Source organism: Coptis chinensis, chromosome 4, assembly GCF_015680905.1.
Source record: "Coptis chinensis isolate HL-2020 chromosome 4, ASM1568090v1, whole genome shotgun sequence".
Lineage (NCBI taxonomy): Eukaryota > Viridiplantae > Streptophyta > Magnoliopsida > Ranunculales > Ranunculaceae > Coptis > Coptis chinensis.
This window is the reverse complement of record NC_141459.1, coordinates 105,719,055-105,738,699: the sequence shown is the minus strand read 5'-3', so window position 1 is coordinate 105,738,699 and position 19,645 is coordinate 105,719,055. Positions and strand designations below refer to the sequence as shown.

General features: G+C 35.8%; 1 protein-coding gene and 1 pseudogene across 2 annotated transcripts; both read left to right on the top strand.

Annotated features, from left to right (window-relative positions):
• The first annotated feature begins 1,782 nt into the window (after nucleotides 1-1,782).
• On the top strand, nucleotides 1,783-6,280 carry LOC147506640 (putative disease resistance protein RGA3). The gene is made up of 7 exons (XM_086605803.1): nucleotides 1,783-3,196; nucleotides 3,275-4,951; nucleotides 5,122-5,319; nucleotides 5,403-5,528; nucleotides 5,614-5,741; nucleotides 5,837-5,963; nucleotides 6,055-6,280. Exons 1-2 carry the CDS (start codon nucleotides 2,096-2,098, stop codon nucleotides 4,856-4,858), a joined length of 2,685 nt encoding a protein of 894 aa, XP_086461929.1. The 5' UTR covers nucleotides 1,783-2,095; the 3' UTR covers nucleotides 4,859-4,951; nucleotides 5,122-5,319; nucleotides 5,403-5,528; nucleotides 5,614-5,741; nucleotides 5,837-5,963; nucleotides 6,055-6,280.
• Nucleotides 5,034-12,716, top strand: LOC147506639 (CLIP-associated protein-like; annotated as a pseudogene). Its single transcript, XR_015221157.1, has 15 exons — nucleotides 5,034-5,055; nucleotides 5,122-5,213; nucleotides 5,680-5,741; nucleotides 6,055-6,097; nucleotides 6,601-6,619; nucleotides 6,671-6,710; nucleotides 6,795-6,912; nucleotides 7,527-7,625; nucleotides 7,706-7,849; nucleotides 7,884-8,085; nucleotides 8,249-10,048; nucleotides 10,184-10,285; nucleotides 11,222-11,326; nucleotides 11,548-11,616; nucleotides 12,651-12,716. The product of XR_015221157.1 is annotated as a CLIP-associated protein-like (transcript).
• The last annotated feature ends 6,929 nt before the right edge of the window (nucleotides 12,717-19,645 follow it).

Below are 19,645 nucleotides of genomic sequence, written 5' to 3'. Positions count from 1 at the left end.
TGATGTTAAAGAAATCAAATTTAACGATCAAATGCTTACCATATTTACACGATGAGAGATGTGAGTTTCAGAGCTTCTAACCAATGTAGTATGTGTTAGTGGATCGACTAGGTTTGGAAATTGAATTACTGGAGGGTTTTGCAAACTATACCCTTCGTTTTCTTCATCGACGTTTAACGTTGACATCAACTCTTGTGTCAATCTAGTAACTGATTTTCGATCGAAAAATCATTTACCCTTGTTACTCATTTTGCATGGCACCTGCAATTCAATCAACAATATCCTCTTTATAACTTCAATTTAAACAAAACATACAATTTCAAACTAACATTCTAACATCAATTCCAATATTCTAATTCAACAAACAATTCAACAAATATTAAACTAATCCATTTAACCTCACAATTCCAACGTTCTAATTCAACAAACAATTCAACATTTTAATTCAACATTAGACTAATCAAAATAACTCACAATCAACAATATCGCAATCTCATACAGAGCAATAGTATCGCAGAACATTCAACATTCAACATTCAAACATTCAATTCAATTATAACATTCAAACATTCAATTCAATTAACATTCAAACATTCAATTCAATTAACCCTCAATTCAATTAACATTCAAACATTCAAACTATTTCTAAAATCGAATTTCAATAGGAGAGAGTGAAACTTACGAGTATTGAGTACAAAAATGGGGATTGAGAAATGAAGGAGTGAGGAGAGAGGAGTTTCTCGAGTTTGTTTTTGGTAGTGAGGGGAGATTGAGAAGATATTTGTGCGTTATAGCGTTTGTTGACGGCATAAACTCTGCCGTCTGTATCCTGAACTTAACAACTGCTAAAAGTGTCAATTGGACTGGTTTTTCGAATTTCGACTGCCAAATTTGGTTGGAGTTGCTAAAAGGCCTATGTGACATCTTTTAGCAGCCCATTATAACTACTCTCCATTGGACTTGCTCTTATGCCCTCCAAATTTGAGGCAAACCAGATAGTTTTAGTCCATTCACACTTAAATAAGACGTGAATACGATCCTCTTGTCCAGTCCAGCAAAAAGGACGTGTATTCTCTTACCAAAATAGATTGAAATTGATTGAAATGTGATTGAAATTTTGTTTTTTTTACGCCAAATGTGATTGAAAGTTTAGAAAACATTGGCACTTACCAAAATAGAGTTAACAGTTAAAACTATCGCAATGAACAAGAAACCAACAAATTAGAAAACATCATGACGCTATTATCAGACACGTGCATTCATTGCATCCACATGCATGTTCATTTGGCTTGGATGGTTCACAAACTTGCATACTTGACTCCAGTGTATCCCTCCATGATTTCGTCATCCTCTCCCATTATTAGTCGTCACACTTCAAAATCTCATTTCTATGACAATAGAAATTTCTTATTCCTAAATCTCATTGGCACTAAGTTCAAAATCTCATTTCTATGACAATAGAAATTTCTTATTCCTAAGTTAGCATACAAAAGTACAAATACGTGAAAACACAAAATTCCCATGTCTTCAGGGATTTTAATTTTGCAGTATGAAATACAGTTACATTGTAGACAGTTGGTAATTAGACAGCTGTTGATTACAATGTGCATGTAAGGTTACTTTCGAAAAATTATTTAAACATTTTCAATTAAGAAAACAGTCAAACTAGTTAGTTGGAGAGAAGATCAGCAACCCCGAACGGCTTTTTAAAGTTTCAACTCTCCACCGAATTTCAAATTAATTATCTTTCTCGATTTACCCCTGACCTTTTATTGCTTTTACTTCCAGCTACACAGGAAGAAGCAGCAACAACATATGACATGGCAGCCATTGAATACCGTGGACTTAATGCTGTTACAAATTTTGATCTCAGCCGTTACATCAAATGGCTAAGGCCCAATACCAATAACCCAAACCCAAATGACCCAAACCCGATTCTAAAAGTACCGAACCAAGAAACCGAATTTAACACTTTGACCTTTAATGAACCGGCGGTTGCTCAGCCGAGACATTCAATTTAACACTTCTGTAATCTTAATCTCATTGGCACTAAGTTTCTTGTATCTCATTTCTTCTTTGTTGATCAATAAAAAAAATGGCTGAAGCGATACTTTCTGTTGTCCTGGATCAGTTGACCTCATTCATCCGAATAGAAGTTGCACAAGAGGTGCAGTTAGTGGTGGGGGTTCGTGAAGAATTACAAAACCTCGAGACTAAGCTCCGTTTGGTTAAAGCGGTGCTTGAAGATGCAGAAAAGAAGGAAAGACATGATAGTGCAGTAAAGATTTGGTTGGGAGAGCTCGAAGATGTAATGTATGATGCAGATGATGTATTGGATGAATGGAACACACGAATTCTCATTTCTGCTAATGGCTCTCACGTTACCAATAGGGTATGTTCCTACTTGTTATCTCTGTGTGCTTGCTTTAAACATCTTGGTGTACGCCACAACATTGCTCATAGGATTAAAGGCATAAGAGAAGGACTAGATGTGATTGCTCTCAGCAAGGATCAACTAGGCCTCGTTCAGAGTCATAGTCACGAGGAACCTCGACAACTCACTAGCTCTGTTGTGGATGTATCAGAGATATTCGGTCGGGATCATGACAAACAAGAGATACTTAGCATGCTGCTATGTGATACTAGTCAACAAGAAACTCGGGTTCGTATACCTATCTTGTCAATAGTTGGAACTGGTGGGTTTGGCAAGACAACTCTTGCGCAGCTAGTGTATAACGAAGAAACTATCACGACCACCTTTAAACTGAAAATATGGGTTTGTGTTTCTGAACCTTTTGATCTTGAAAGGATTGCCAGAGAAATCATTGCACAAGCTACTAGAGAGAAGCTACCAGAAGATGTGGTTGGGTGGGAACTTCTACATCAGCATTTGTGCAAGTCCGTAAAGAGAAAGCTGTTTTTGCTCGTGCTAGATGATGTTTGGACTGAAGATTCCAACTGTTGGGAGCCATTGAAGTTATCTCTAAATGGTGGTGAGCGAGGAAGCAAAATTATCGTTACCACACGTAACGAGGAAGTTGCAAAGATGATCGGCTCAACTTATATACGGAGGCTGGTAGAATTGTCGGAAGATGATTGTTGGCACATATTTAGGCAAATAGCTTTTTCAGAAAGATCGGAAGAAGATTGTGAAAGACTTAAGGGAATTGGACAAGAACTCGCGAAAAATGCAGAGGTGTTCCACTAGTTGTCAAGACATTAGCAAGTCTAATGCGATTCAAACAAGCAAAAGAAGATTGGATGGGTGTATTAGAAAGTGACATTTGGAAAACACAAGAAAAGTAGTTTCTTACGACCTGCTCTTCTGTTGAGCTATCACGCTTTGCCGTCAATTTTGAAACGATGCTTTATGTACTGTGCAATCTTCCCAAAAGACCATAACATAAAGAAGGACGAGCTGGTGAAGCTATGGATGGCACAAAGTTATCTCGGCTCTGATGGAGCAAGAGAGCTAGAGATGGTTGGTGTAGAGTATTTTGATGCTCTGGCGATGCGTTCATTCTTCCAAGATTTTAAGAAAGACAAAGATGGAAACATTGTTAGATGCAAGATGCATGATCTCGTACATGACTTTGCTGTGTTCCTCACAAAAACTGATTGCTCTGTTTTGGTGAATAATGAGAAAATTAGCAGTCATAAGATTCGTCATTTGACAGTTGATGATATAGAGAATTCATCTATCTATGAAGCGAAGAAGTTACGCACGCTGGTAGCCAAATCATCCACGTCGGTACCTTCTGCATTACACCAGTTGACATGTCTCAGGACTTTGGACTTGAGTTATACATATAGTGATCCTGGCTTTGAAGTACTTCCAAGTGAAGTGAGTAGATTATTACATCTTCGGTACCTTGATTTGTCTCGCAATAAAATACTAAAGGAATTGGAGACAGTGAGAAGTCTAGTTAATTTGCAAACACTGAAACTTAACTTTTGTTATGATCTTTGCAAACTGCCAGAAGGAATTGGTGAGCTTTCTAACCTAAGACATCTGGAAGTTGCAGGCACTGAGAATCTAAATTATTATCCTAGAGGAGGCATTGAGCGATTGAGTCAGCTTCGAACATTAATGAAGTTTGTTGTGAGTGTTGGAAGCAGCAAAGGGTCCGTGATTGGGGAACTAGGAAATCTCAATTTTCTAAAAGGAATTCTATCTATTAAGGGGTTAAGGCATGTAAAAAGTGTGAATGAGGCCAAGCAAGCAGAATTGGAGAAAAAGAAAAACATTTCATATTTGGGGTTGAATTTCGGATATAAAGAAGGTCGGCCAGATATTGAACATGTCAGCAGCGAAGCGGAGATACGAAGGATGGAAGGTGTTCTTGAAAATCTGGAACCACATAAAAGCTTGGAAAAATTGTCGATACAAAATTATGTTGGCTCCACGCTCCCTACTTGGATGAGGATGATGTCCAATATTACATACTTGAGACTTTTACATTGCCCAAATTTGAAGGTGGAACCGCACTACCTTTTTCCTCCTCGGCTTGAAACTCTGGACTTGAGGTACGATGTAGGTGTTTTTTCAAAATCGTTAATGTCCTTCACCCACAACAACAACAACCTCAAGACTCTTACAATCTCGTCTTTTCCGCATTCCTCTCTCCCCCAAGGATTAAACCAACTCACGTCACTTAAAGAATTGAGTTTTCGAGTCGGCCTATCCCTTGATTTCAAGCTAGAGGAGTTGAAACCACTCACCATGCTTCACAAATTGGTAATCTGGGTCTGCCCTATCATTACGAGAGAGGAGGACAGAGAGGAGGACTGGAGCATCTTAACCCACATTCCCAACATTGAAATTGATGGCGAAGATATTAAAAGAAGCAGAAACTGAGTTAGTTCTTCTGGCGGAAAATTAATTTTTCATTTTTCATTACACAATTGAACGAAAACATGAAGAAGATTTCGTGTTTTACGAGAAGAAGAGGTCCTTCCCTTTTTTCTTCATTTCAGTATTCATTAATTATTTATTTTTTCAATTAATAATAAACCTTTTTATCTCTGTAGGCATGTGCTCAGATGTTCATTCCAGTAACTTCACCTTTTCTTGGACAAATTCTCTCTCTATTTCTGCTGACATTGTCATCTTGCTTTCAGGTTCTTTTCAAGCTTGTCGTCATAACTGTACCTGTCAAGGTATCTTCAGTGTGATTTCTCTTTGTATGGATCTTGCATTTTGCTTGGTACGAGTGAGTTTAAAATTTTCCGTTTCTATCATTAAGAGAGAGAATCGTGGGACATGAACACACCTGAAAAAATTGAAGCCGCTGCTAAGGCTTCAAAAGATATGAAAAGGTAAGAAAGTTTTTAGTAGGATCGAATAATTTTAGAGATGATTTCATTTTATTGCAACTGACTGAAAATCTCCTTGTAATCAGGCTGGAAAATTTATTGAATATGACACCAACTTCAGTGATGAGGAAAAGAAATAGTCCAAGGTTCTGAAGGTAAGCTGCAATCTGAAGCTAAAGGACTACAAACAAGCAGAGAAGCTTTGCACAAAGGTAACTGTGGATTAATTTCTAGATACAACTGAAATCACATCAAACCAAGAGGCCTGAGGATTAGTGTTGCGATAATAATTTGTAGGTGCTAGAACTTGAGAGTGCGATTGTTTAGGCCCTCTATAGACGAGCCCAAGCTTACATTTGGCAGGCTGATTTGGACCTTGCTGAGATCGATATTAAGAAGGCGTTGGAAATTGATCCCAACAACAGGTATGTATTGTGCCTTTTTATTGTATCGGCTAATTCATTGATGTCCAATGTCTCTTGACTAAAGGTATGTTGGGGTGGAATCTTTGTGGAATTAGGGACGTAAAGCTGGAGTATAAACTATAAAGTCTTGAAGGAAAAAATGAAGGAGTTCAATAAGGAGGCGCTCAGTTTTATGGCAACATATTTGCCAAGATGAGCAAATTAGAAACACTTGATACTAATGTAAGTCGCTGGCCTTTAAAAAAAAATTGTGAGGGCCACTTATCTTTGGTTTAAGTTGACTGTTCTCCTGACGAATATTATCTATCTGCAGAAAGCAGCAGCATAAGCTGCAGAGCTCAAGCATTGACAATGAGGTGTGATGGACGACTGTGTTCAGTTCAATTGATGTCTTCTGTTTGCTGGGTTGTGTGTCTGGTTGACGTCTTAGTAGTTAGAGCTGCAACATTTCTTAATCTTTGTAGTTGGTAGGGTTACGGTCTTGAGTCTAGAGTCTTTGTAAAACTCTTCTGATTATTGATAAAAGGATATTTTCGTTACATATTTCTGATTATTGATGAAAAGGATATTTTCTCATTACATATTTCTGATTATTGATGAAAGGATACTACGTATTTCCTTAGCTTTATTAGCTCCCCTCTGCTCTAGGGGTGGTGTCTTGAAATTTAGTGTGTTTTCTGCTTTGTTTTTTCCCTTTGAACCCAGATTTCATTTGCTAGGTTTATATGTATTGCAACAGATGTGAAATTTGTGCCATGGTGAAGCCCGTTAGATGGATGATCTTGATTCTTGAGGAAGTATGAATGACCAAGGTGATACCTCAGAATTCTAACTGCTCAAAATTGGTTTGCATTCTCAGATTCTCTTTCAGTGCTCAAGTGATTAGTCTGCAAAGCACAAATCATAACTTCATAAGACAGCATCATAAGTCATAAATAAAAATGACCGCAATGCAGTGCTCCGTGCCAGGTATATTTATTTGTGCCTCTTGTTTAAGGTGGAAGGTTTTATTTATTTATTTTATTTAATAAATAATTACATTTTATGCTGCAGGTGTTGTGTCTATGCACTTCTGATACTCGAGTACTGGGCAGATGCACCAGAAATACAACGAGTGGCAGATCTTTATGAAGATCTAATAAAGTGCTGTGTAGCAGACGCAATGATTGAGGTATTATTTTTCTGGTTGATGGGTTATGACTACAATTTTATATGAGAATTTTGAATTCTAACTAAGACTATTGGAGTGTCGGGTCTAGTAAAATCTTATGTAAAGTCTTAGGGAGAGACTAATGTACATGCAGTTGAATAGGATTTTATATATCTTTCAATGTCATAAATCCTTGTTTTGTGGAAATGAGTGTGCACACATTTATGTACACGACTTGGTTAAGAGAACCAAGTTTGTTAAGACCTTTAAATTTTGGTCTTAAAGCTTTTCATTCTCCCCCACCTTTTGCATGTAGGTCTTTTTTGGAACACGTTTTCTCCAGATAAATTAGTTAGAAATAAAGATCCTTATGATTTAATGTGAATTCAACAGTTAGTGAAACTTTACCTACGTAAAATAAGTAAAGACAAGTATTTTGGTTTATAGTTGGTTGTTTTTGCTTTCTTGGCATTTAGCTATTGACTTAATTACACATTTAAAATTTTGAATTACATCTTCTTTTACGGTAGAAAAGATGCTGATGAATAATTTATTTGTGGCAATTACGTACTAGGGAAAGTAGATATTTTAGTTTGTCAGTTAATATAAACCTAGTGGGAAATGAAACTTTGCAGGTGCGATCAACTGCGAGAACTTGTTATCGGATGTTTACAAAAACTTGGCCAGAACATTCCAGGCGTCTATTCTCATCTTTTGATCCTGTCATTCAAAGGGTATTTGTTTCCATCTATTCATGGGATCCCTTAGTGATGATATGAAAACTTAGTGCTTGATGTGATGCAATTCTGTATAGGTTATAAATGAAGAAGAAGGTGGTGTCCACAGGAGATATGCTTCTCCTTCACTTCATGATAGAGGGGTGCAATCATTGCGTACTCCATCCCAAACACCTACTTCTAATGTACCTGGGTACGGAACTTCTGCAATTGTTGCAATGGACAGGAGTGCAACTTGTTATCAAAAAAGAAGAAGACAGGAGTGCAACTCTGCCCTCAGGAACACCTCTCACTTCTGGTCTTGTTTTATCGCAAGCAAAATCTTTAGGAAAAGGTACTGAGAGAAGTCTTGAAAGTGTGCTGCATGCAAGTAAACAAAAAGTTAGTACTATTGAAAGCATGCTGAGAGGTTTGGATATATCTGACAAGCCTTTGCGATCGACTAGTTTGGACCATGGTACGGAATGTTTCAGCTCAACTACATACTTAATATTACACTGTAATTATTCATTCTGAATAAGTTTATCCATACAGAACTTTATTTTAACAATTTACTGCATTATGGATTTATTAACCATTTCTTTAATGTCTAAGCTTTAATCACTGTTCCCCTAGTGCAGGAGTTGACACTCCATCAGCTCGTGATCCACCATTTCCTCTTGCTGTTTCTTCTTCAAGTCATCTCATGGATTCAGTATTGGCAGATTCAACTGCCTCCAATATTTCTAGAGGTAGTAGTCAGAGCAGTTGTTTAATAACATCCAATCTTATCAGTGCTCAGGTTCATGCTTCCAAAGATCCCAGCAAGTTTTCCTACCACAGCAGCCTGTCAACTGAGCCTTTTTCATCATATACTGCCAAGAGAACTTCTGAGAGACTGCAGGATGAGAGTCACATTGAAGAAAATACTGATATGAGGATCAACTGAAGATATTTGAACACACATATGGATAGGCAATATCTAGACACACCTTATAAAGATCCCTGTTTCAGGGATTCACAAAACAATTTTATCCCCAATTTCCAGAGGCCGCTTTTGAGAAAACATGTGACTGGACGGGTATCTGCTAACAATAGAAATAGTTTTGATGATAGCCAACTTGCACTTGGTGAAATGCCAAGTTACATGGAGGGTCCAGTGTCTCTTAATGATGCTTTGATGGAGGGTTTGAGCTCTAGTTCTGACTGGTCTGCCAGAGTTTCTGCTTTTAATTATCTCTGAACTTTGCTGCAGCAAGGGGCAAAAGGTGTCCAAGAAATTACACAGAGTTTCGAGAAGGTTATGAAGTTGTTTTTCAAACACTTGGATGATCCTCACCATAAAGTTGCACAGGCAGCTCTTTCAACACTTGCTGAGATGATTCCTTCTTGCAGAAAGCCTTTTGAAAGTTATATCGAGAGGATCCTGCCTCATGTTTTTTCAAGGTTAATCGACCAAAAAGAGTTAATTCGCCAGTCTTGCTCAACAACTCTAGAAACTGTGAGTAAGACCTATGGTATAGATTCTCTCCTTCCTGCTTTGCTTCGTTCTCTTGATGAGCAACGTTCACCAAAGGCGAAGTTGGCTGTTATTGAGTTTGCTATCAACTCCTTCAACAAGAACTCAATAAATTCTGAAGGTTCTGGTAACAGTGGCATCCTGAAATTGTGGCTTGCTAAGTTGGCACCTTTGGTCCATGACAAGAATACAAAACTTAAGGAAGCAGCTATAACATGTATCATAGCGGTTTATTCCCATTTTGATTCAGCATCTGTCCTGAATTTCATTCTTTGTCTGTCAATTGAAGAACAAAATTCCTTGAGGCGAGTGCTTAAACAGTTCACGCCTCGTATAGAGGTCGACCTCATGAACTTTTTGCAGAACAGAAGAGAGCAACAGCATTCTAAATTTTTTTTTCGAGCAGTCTGATGTTGTAGGAACTTCTTCTGAAGAAGGATATGCAGGAGCATCAAAGAAAAGTCAATTTTTCGGAAGGTATTCTGCTGGTTCCGTCGATAGTGAAGGTGGAAGGAAGTGGAATTCCATGCAGGAATCGATTCTGATCTTAGGCTCTATTGGGCATGAAGGTTCACATGATACTCGGGATCAGCTATATCAGGGTCTTGATTCTAGTTATTATCTGGAGGTTGTTACTTCCAAAAGCATGGATCTGACATCAAATGTGAATGGTGTGGTTGAAAATATGGGATTGTGGACGACCCATCTGGAAAATACTGATCCAGTCATGGGTTTAGAGAGTTCATTATCAACTCCAAGATTAGACGTTAATGGAATGGGGAGCTCTGGTCATGGAGAAGTTCCAGTATTAACGCTTGGTAACAGAAGTTCAGAACTGGACCTTAATCATGAGAAGCTAACAGTTACCAAAACCAGTTCCACTCCAGATGTAGGGACTAGCATCCCTCAAATTCTGCATCAGGTAAGACCTGAAAATATGAAGCTAGAAATATATTCTTAGAGAAATGCTTTTTTGCTCATGTACATGAGAATATGTGAAACTCATCACTTGTTTGGAAAACTCCTTTCTGAAATCATGTTTTGTACTTACGTGCAGATTTGCAATGGCAGTGATGAGAATGAAAGTGTAAGCAAGCGTGTTGCACTTCAGCAGCTGATCGATCTTTCAGTGGCTAATGATCAATTAGTCTGGAGCAAGGTTCCATTTCCTTGCATTCAAGCTCTGTTCTGATTTTATGGTAGTTTTTTTTATTACCAGGCTACGCAAATCTTCTATTCAATGTATTTTTCTCCTGTTTCGGTTCTTTCTTTCTTTTTCATCCGAAATCTTCAGTGCTTGAGTTCATTACTTCTGTTTTCCCCTTCATAATCTCCATAGGCAAAATTGAATCCTGTGTAGAAGATAGATATTCACTCGTCATGTTGTTGGTGTTTAGAGGATTTTACTTCATTGTGTTACCAGTCCAAGATTGATATCCCCATTCCAAATGCCTAACGATTTCTGCTCCAGAATCAATATCTTTGAAGCTTCTTATGACTGGCGAGATATTATTGAGCAATTTAAAACATGATTCCACTTATCTAGAGTATAGGAACTGGGGGCGGGGAGGAGTAAAATAGATTACTTGTGGGAAGGAGCTACAAGAGTAATCAACCCTCATAAAGACTTCCTTCATAGAAGATTCAACTTGCAACATAATTGTATCACAGTTACACACATGATCATGAAACCTCATCTCCTTAAGGACGGATATAAAAACATATTGGTACATGATTACATTACAGTTGAAACAATATAATATATGTGTACAGCGTCTTAAGAGGTTCTTAAATGCATTGGTTGTCAACATTACCCTTTTAATGCTATAGAGAATCAAATAGTAGGAACTTATATTATTTAGAAGTGTCGGTTTATGATGGTTCTGGAACGTAGATACTGATTACATAGACTCTTAAGTGTCCAGCTCTCAGTGTTCTTCTGGAATCTCTAGAATTTTCTCGTATTCCTTTTCTTTTGATTATCCATGGTTTTTCAAGAGCAACAAATATTCTTTGTGACCTGAACGTACTTATCAGCACAGACTATTTAATCATTACATTTCTTACTAATATTATTTAGACTGTCTGTGGGCAGTATTTTAACCAGATTCTCACAGTTGTATTGGAGGTGCTGGATGATCCTGATTCCTTGATCCGAGAACTTGCACTTTCATTGTTAGTTGAAATGCTCACCAATCAGGTCTTTGTTTTTCCAGATCCGTGCTGGATTAATTATGTTCATTTGGGATACTAAGACTATTAATCCTAAATATTTTTCTTGATACTTTCAAATCATTTTTTGTTGAGGTTGTGCTAACAGGTAAATTTTTTTTCGGGGATACAGATTTTAATACTCAAATCATTTTTTTTCCTCGATTTTTAATACTTAAATCATACTTTGACAAATCTCTTTTTGTTCAGGTTTCTAGTGAAGCAGAGCGATGTTTGACCATTGTATTATGTCAGTATGATCCATTCAGATGTTTAACTGTAAGTCAATTGAGAAAAATTATGTTGTATACAAGTTTTTTAATATTTGTGTTGATTCCGTTTGTCATATATATGTATGTCTGAATGTAGCCTCTGATCACTGAATGCTGAACAGAAGGGTGGTTGCACGCCTTCATTCATTATGCAAAGGACTCAATGTAGATACCCAAAAATGCTCGCAGCACAGTGTGTGTAACAAGTCCTTATATACCTGTTACAGTGTGTTTTACACACTAGTGGTTGCCAGTGCCCGCGTCACTCCCAGCCAACCCAATAGGTCGAATCATATTTTCTACAACCTTTGTGCCTCCAGGGCATGCTTTTGTGCTTTTAAACACATCACATGTCTTTTAGAAATAAATAAAACTGTTGTTTTGAATTTGTTATTTACTGTTAGTCTTATTTGATAGATCTCGTGGATCACAAGTTATGACATTAAATTAATCTGAAAAGTACATAATTTCTGTCACATGACAATGCCTCTATGTGTACACACTATCCCTCAATTTCACTTTTGTAGTATCAAGCTTTTCAGTTTTCCCTTCATATATAAATAATATAATATTTGTTTTCGTTTACTGCTTACAGTGTGCCTTTGCCTTTGTTTGATAAATTTTTCCTTTGCTCCAATTTACCCTTTTTATTAACTTTGCAGGTTATTGTTCCTCTATTAGTAAGTGAAGATGAGAAGAATCTTGTGACTTGTATCAATTTCTTTGACAAAGGTATTTATATGAGAGACCATTAGATTTCGTATTTTACAGAAGCCCAATTGAACGAGAAGAAGAGGTCCCTCCCTTTTTCTTCATTTCAGTATTCATTAATTATTAATTTTTTCAATTAATAAACCTTTTTATCTTTGGTTGGGTTTCTCTCTGTAGGCTAGCCATCTGTTGTGCTTATTATCGAAGGAGCTTCTGGGAGGTTTTTAGGCATGTGCTCAGATGTTCATTCCAGTAAGTTTGCCTTTTCTTGGACAAATTCTCTCTCTCTATCTGCTACTATTTCTGCTGACATTGTCATCTTGCTTTCAGGTTCTTTTCAAGCTTGTTGTCATAACTGTACTTGTGATTGCTGAATCTGCAGAGACAACTGCATAAAGACGGTACTACTAAATTGCTTCTATAATTTTCTATTTTCTTTTAATCTATATGCTACTTTTGATAAAAATAATATTCATATTTCAGATGTTGCGTAACTGCAAAGTTGTGCGTGTGCTCCCTCGAATTGCTGATTGTGCTAAAAAATTAATAGAAATTCCTAATCAGCCCCCGCCACTGTCACCACTTATTGACAACGCCGTCGTGTCTTCCTCAACCACCACCAAAGCCAAAAAGTAAGCCAGTGGTTCCCGATTATGGATGCGGTTCAATCGACTCGGCGAGACAGAAGTCGTCGAATGCGAAAAAAACGCCATCATCAAATTCGTTTCCATACCCACTAGAGATTTGAGGATTCTTGGTCCTGTTTTCTCTCAATCCTCCAACATTCTTGGTAAATTTTCTTCCCCATTAGAAAAAATAATAATTAAAAAAAAAACTTATTTGATAATTTTGATGGCAACTAGAGAAAAAGCAATGGTTGTAAATTTGGAGTTTATAAAGGTGATAGTGACAGCGGAAGAAGTATTGTTATTAGATGTGAGAGTATTGTTTTTATTATTTTGGGTGTTTTTAGTAATGGGTGTGAGTTGCATTGTGTGGTTGTTAAGTGGTGTACCTATGGGTGTAAATATATTTGTTAAGACATAATAAATAGTGGGTTAGAGCAAGAACAGTTTATTCTAGATTGATCTCTCTTTCTCCTTCTTATATTTTTCCATTTCAAAACTTCACTTAGTATCAGAACAAGAACTCTTGTTCAGTTCTAACTCCTATTCTTTTCTTCTTTTTTTTTTTTGGTCTTGTTTGAAAAAAGTTTGTGGTAAAGAAAACCTAAAAAGGGTTGATATTTGGTGTGTGACCCTAGATGTAAATCTAGGGTGTTGTGGTGATTGTGAAGGTGTGCAGCTGTTTGTGTGTGTGAGGTGATGTTTATATGTATATTGGGTGGGCTGTCTTGTTAAAGTTGTGGTACTTTACTCTCCTATTTTCTGTTGATAGTCAAAGGCAAGTGTGCCTTGTTTGAAGCTATACTCCTGTGGTGTTCCTAAGCGTGTTGTATGGCGACGAACTTTTCTTTGTGATTTGTGTTCTTTGGGTTCTCTTCCTACATAGTTGGTGTTTGAGAAAAGTCCCTAGCAAGTGTTGTGATTTTTCTGCACTCCTAGTGCTTGAGAAAACTCTAGTGTTTGGTGCTTGTTAGCAAGTTCAGAAATTTGTTTTACTTAATGGCTGATGATTTAACTGTAGATACAGCGGTCGGTTTGTCATTTTGTTCACTTTTCCTTAAAATTGCAAAATCTTTCTCCCATGAGCAAATCCTATTTCCGTTAACGAGTCTATCTCGACTTTTGATCCCTAATAACGACTCGTCATCTCTGAGCGAGTGTTATTAGCGGGTGGAATTGATTAAGAATCCCAACTCTGGGTGAACTTACTCAATTCCTAGTCTTTTATGGACTGTCGAGACAAAACTCCCTAATGGAGATAGTCTTCACTCGGGCAGAGTTTCTGCTCTGAGACACAACACTAAGAAATTAAACTAATTAAAAGGAAATAAAATTAAACTAAATATTATAAACTAAAAAGAAAATTTTGCATTACAACTCTAAAAGAAATTCTACATTACTCCTACTGATGGAATGCTAAACATTCCATGAAAAAAAACTAAAACTCATACTTTCTATTTATAGTTTTTCTGACGGTCTGGATTCAATCTATCTAATCTAAATCTGACGGTTACAAATAAAATATAATATCTAGAGAATATTCTAGGAATATTTTAGGGAATATTCTAGAAATATTCTCTGGAATAGTAATGGGCTTGGGCTTAAATAGTAATAGGCTTTGGCTTTGTCTTCATATTCCAAACCGTACGACCATTTTTGGAAACTTTATACCGTTGCGTAGAGTTTTTGCTGTGCTAATCATTTTGGCAGGTCGAGTGTTTGAATCAAAGTTAGAGATGGGAGATATCGCCATTTGAAGTTTTCTCTTGACTTTCGAGTTGATTCTTTAGCTGACTTAGGGACTCAAGTCTGGATTCTTCAACTTGTTTTGAGTCCATGAGTTTTCTTGGCAATTTGGAGTTTTAAATGAGTTGATATTGAAGTTTTTCAAGTCCAAACTTTTATTAGGTTGTATTTCATGCTAAAAGGCATGTTATGTGTGTATTTTCTATTGTTGTGTGTTTGAAACCTATGAAAATATGAAAATACAATTAATTTATATTTATTAAACACATTATTTATCCAATTGTAATGTCTCTACGGGGTTTAAAACACAGTTTTTGGGTATTTATCAACCACCCCCAAACAGCACTTTGCTTGTCCTCAAGCAAAGGAGAGACACTAAACAGATAAGTGACAAAAAATGTGTAGTCCTAAGCTAATTCTCGTTTTTCAGAGTGCTATTGCATTAACCGTATGCAACAAGGCCTTAAACTACCAGGAGTTCCCTAGTGGACGAGTTATAGCCTCGTGAGAGTTTTTCAGAGAAAATACCCACAAACTTCATTTATACTACAACGACTCAGTAATAAAGACTTGTTCCCTAAATTAGATATCATATATCTATACATCTCACAAGCGGGGAACAAAGATTAATTCCTTTGAAGCCTACGTTAATAAATATACAATAATCAAAACATTTACAGATGAATATGCGTGCAGGGAACTTTACAATGAAATGTACAAGTAGGGTCGTTTCTGAATCTTTTGGAGAGCGTCTTTAAGTAGGTTCTCACAGGTATGTGTCGAAACACAAATTCTCTCATAATTTTTACCACTCAGATTTTGCTCACTCCAATGCAGTGGGCACACGTTTCCTCACATTCTCAATGACGTCCAAGGAAGCCAAGGTCGATCAATCACGTCTACCACTTACTATCACACTAACATATCCTAATTGAGCTAAATGACTTTTATTAGGTATTACGGGGCTTAGGAAATGGTTTAGAAAGAATGGAAGGGATAACAAAATAATGAGTTAGAGAAAATATGGTCTTCAAATATATAATTACTAGAGAAAATCTAGTGTTCTTTTGTTTCAAAACGGTTCCATACTTTGCCCTTTTTGGCTTTTCTACTCCATCTGATTTTATTTTTGGAGTTTATAACTTTGATTTTTTTTTCTTTTATGGAATTTACTTTTTCTTGGTTTTGACACAACTAATTGGATTTATCAATCGGCGCCAACTGATAGAACGAATTTTCGTATTTGTATAGGTCTTTCTCTTCTCTTTTATGCTCTTCATCATATTTCTCAAACTCATCAGATATGGATATGGATAAAGAAATTATGGTTGAAAAATGAAATGGCTAATATAAAAGCTCAACAGGGAAAACTAGGAGAAATACATTATTCTTGGGTTTGTATATTTTTTTATTTGGCTATATCGGTTCCAAAGAATGCCTAAATTTTCGCTTAGGATAAACTATAGTGATCAAACAAATGGACATATGATTTTTTCTACTCGGAATTGTTTATCCTTGGGTCATTACTCAAATACACTTATGTTGAGGCTTTATGGCTAGATTCTCATAGGATTTGGAATTTAAGTATTCTAACCGTGGGTCTCAGAAACTTACTATTATGTACAGTCATTGACACTCATTGCATGAAAATTTATGAAAAGATGTAAAAACTATTGCGTACATATCAACACAAGTTTCTAAGAACCAATCATAATTCTAATACTAATGTAAGATTTCTAGACAATATTCATTACATAAAAGGAATCAAGACCTTTATTACTAAATATGACTAACTTTTTTTTTTTTATTTTTTTTTCGATGGCATAAACTAACAAGGCATGTCACATGAAAGATACGAGGGAGGGTTTCGTGCAAGCACGGTCCTAATTAAGTAACCTCAACTTTCAAGTTTCCTAAATACTGTTAGAATATGATTAAGATTTATTCGGCATAAACTAACAGGCAGGTTGATAAGCACCCAAAATTGTAATATAAACCTTGTAGAGACATTACATATTGGTTAATTATGTGTGTAATAAATGCAAATTAATTGTATTTTCATACTTTTGCAGGTTTCGACACGTAAATGATGAAATTTCAAAAAAAATCGGTATTTTGGCATGGAAATAAGGTGAATATGCTAATTGGAAACAAAACCTTTTTATCACGTCCAAAAGAAGCCCATTGGAAGTTTAAATCAAACCCATGAAGCAAGTCTAGTCAAAATGGTCAATTTCGGGTCAAATCTTGCAGAAAAATCAACGAAACTTCGGAAAATCATATCTTTTGACTCCGAACTCCGTTTTGGGCGTGTGACCTGTCAAAATGATCATCGTAACAAGCTCTACACAATGGTATATAGTTTCCATCAATTTAATGGACTAGGGATAAAACAGGTCTGAACCAAGACAAAGTAAAAATCTAATTACTATTCATCATGATGTCATTAAGTGGAAGTTTATAATCACCTACTTTCTCCACTTAATAAGTGCATAAACCATTCTTAATTATTTATCTTGTAATGGGAATTACTATTCACCCATTTTTTCACTTAAATTAAAATAAAGAATAGTAAATTCTATTATAAAAGTAGATTAATTTTAATCTTTGGATTGAAAATGTAAGATGTAATCTTGGCCACCCATCTCACTCCTATGAAACTATAAATAGGAGGGGTGATGCTCTAAATAAACTAGCTAATTCACTTGTGATTTGTGGCCTTGTAGCCCTTCACTCTCTTCTCTTTCTCTAAATTAGTATGTAGGAGTAAGATTAAATTAGTTGTAGAAGTAGCTATAATTTTAGTAATAAAACTTCTTTTTCTTCTTATTCTTCTTCTCAATCTCTAGTTATCTTGTAAGTAGTTCATAGGTCCTAGGATCGTGAGCTAAAACTCTCTTTTGTGGAGGGTTGATAATACTCATGTGAAGAGAAGCTCCATTAATGGAGTATTTCATTACTTCAAATTTTCACAAGTTTGTTATCAACATGAACTCCAAAATAGTTTATGATGATAACAAACTAGGACTTGTTATGGTATTCTAGAAATAGAGTACCATAATAAGTCCACATGTTAGTAGGTTGTCTTAGAGATAAAGATAAATCCACTAAGAATTAAACTTGGTATTATTCTTGGGTTTGTCTATGAACCCAATAATGATTATAGTTCTTGTAATGAATTGATTAAAAATGATAGTTATCATTGCAAGAGTGGAGTTAATCCTCCACATATAATTTTCCACATATTTTTCTCTCTCTCTAAATTCTCTGTGTAAGTAAGTACAAATAAAGTTTACGTAACTTGTAAGTTAAGGTAAAATAATCTAAGAGTAGTGTAAAAACTTCCATCTAAAGCCTTCTCTCATTAAAGGTTTCTTGTGATTAGTCTAGCTAAGTTGTGAATAGGGGTGTGCATGGGTACCCAATTATCCGAACTGAAACCGGAACCGGAATCGTTTATAGCGGTTCTGGGTCCTAAAATATTAGACCCATTTAAAGTGGGTCTTTAAGAACCGACCCGATAAATAACCGAAACCGTTAGAACCGAATAGTAAAAAACCGATGGGTACCCAAACCGAAATCGGAACCGATTAGTTTGATTTTGATATATAGAATTTAGTATTATATTACACTAAATAAAGACAAACCCAAACATTATTATTATATATAGTCTATATTTGTTAGGAGTAAAATTATATTAAATATATATAACATTTAGCATAATAGTGAATATGTGTTATTAAATACATCTTTTATAATATTACATTAAATATGATTATAAATATTAATAATAATGTTTATACAGATACTATGAATTAACTAATGCACTGCCTATATTAACTAATGCATGAACGCAGTAATGCGTGCTTGATATATTACATGTATATATATTAGATAACAAATAATGCAATGCTAACTAACAATTGTGGTACATGTAGTATTTATTCTATATATGACGACATACGATAGTATAATATACATATGTTCGATTTAAAATATACACATGTGTATAATGTTTTATTTAAAATTTTTAGATAACTTTCAAATATTATTAAATTTAGGATCATTACTTCTTGAGAGGACAAAAATATCGATGACAAGTGTTATAGTCGCCGTAAACTAACTTTTATATCGGTTATATAACTAAAAATAATAATTTTAGCAATAAAAATGTATAACCCGATAAGGAACCGAAATCGAAACCGGAACCGACTTAATTAATGGGTATGGGTCCGGGCTTTTAAAATATAAGAAAAAACTCGAAAGAACCGAACCCGATAGGAACCGCTAAAAATAGACCCAGAACCGAAACCAATAAGAACCGACCCATGAACACCCCTAATTGTGAACACGTGCTTTAATGTTAGGCATGGGACGATACCTTTACTCGAGCTATATTTCAACATAATTTGAGAGTAAGACAATTGATATAAGTGTGAGTTGGAGTAACGTCAAAATTAAATTCTTATCACAGGTCACAAGAAAGATACGAGGGAGGGTTTTTTTTTTTTTTTTTTAGGTTTAGTATTCCCTTTGTCGCAAACCCGAAGTTCGATCCCCAACAACAAGCGTCATTGATCTAATCCCATCTCCATTATTTCGTTCACTTTTCCTTAAAACTGCAAAATCTCTCTCCCACAAGCGAATCCCATCTCCGTTAACGAGTCTATCTCGACTTTTGATCCCTAATAACGACTCGTCATCTCTGAGCGAGTGTTATTAGCAGGTGGAATTGACTAAGAACCCTAACTCTGGGTGAACTTACTCAATTCCTAGTCTTTTATGGATTGTCGAGACAAAACTCCCTAATGGAGATAGTCTTCACTCGGGCAGAGTTTCTGCTCCGAGATCACAACACTAAGAAATTAAACTAATTAAAAGGAAATAAAATTAAACTAAATATTATAAACTAAATAAAAAATTTTGCATTACAACCTAAAAAAGAAATTCTAC

Bases quoted from the DNA above. Each gene is read 5' to 3' on its own strand.
- LOC147506640 (XM_086605803.1), top strand. From the start codon at position 2,096: ATGGCTGAAGCGATACTTTCTGTTGTCCTGGATCAGTTGACCTCATTC. The intron at 3,197-3,274 runs GTGTTCCACTAG...TGGGTGTATTAG, and splicing joins AACTCGCGAAAAATGCAGAG to AAAGTGACATTTGGAAAACA.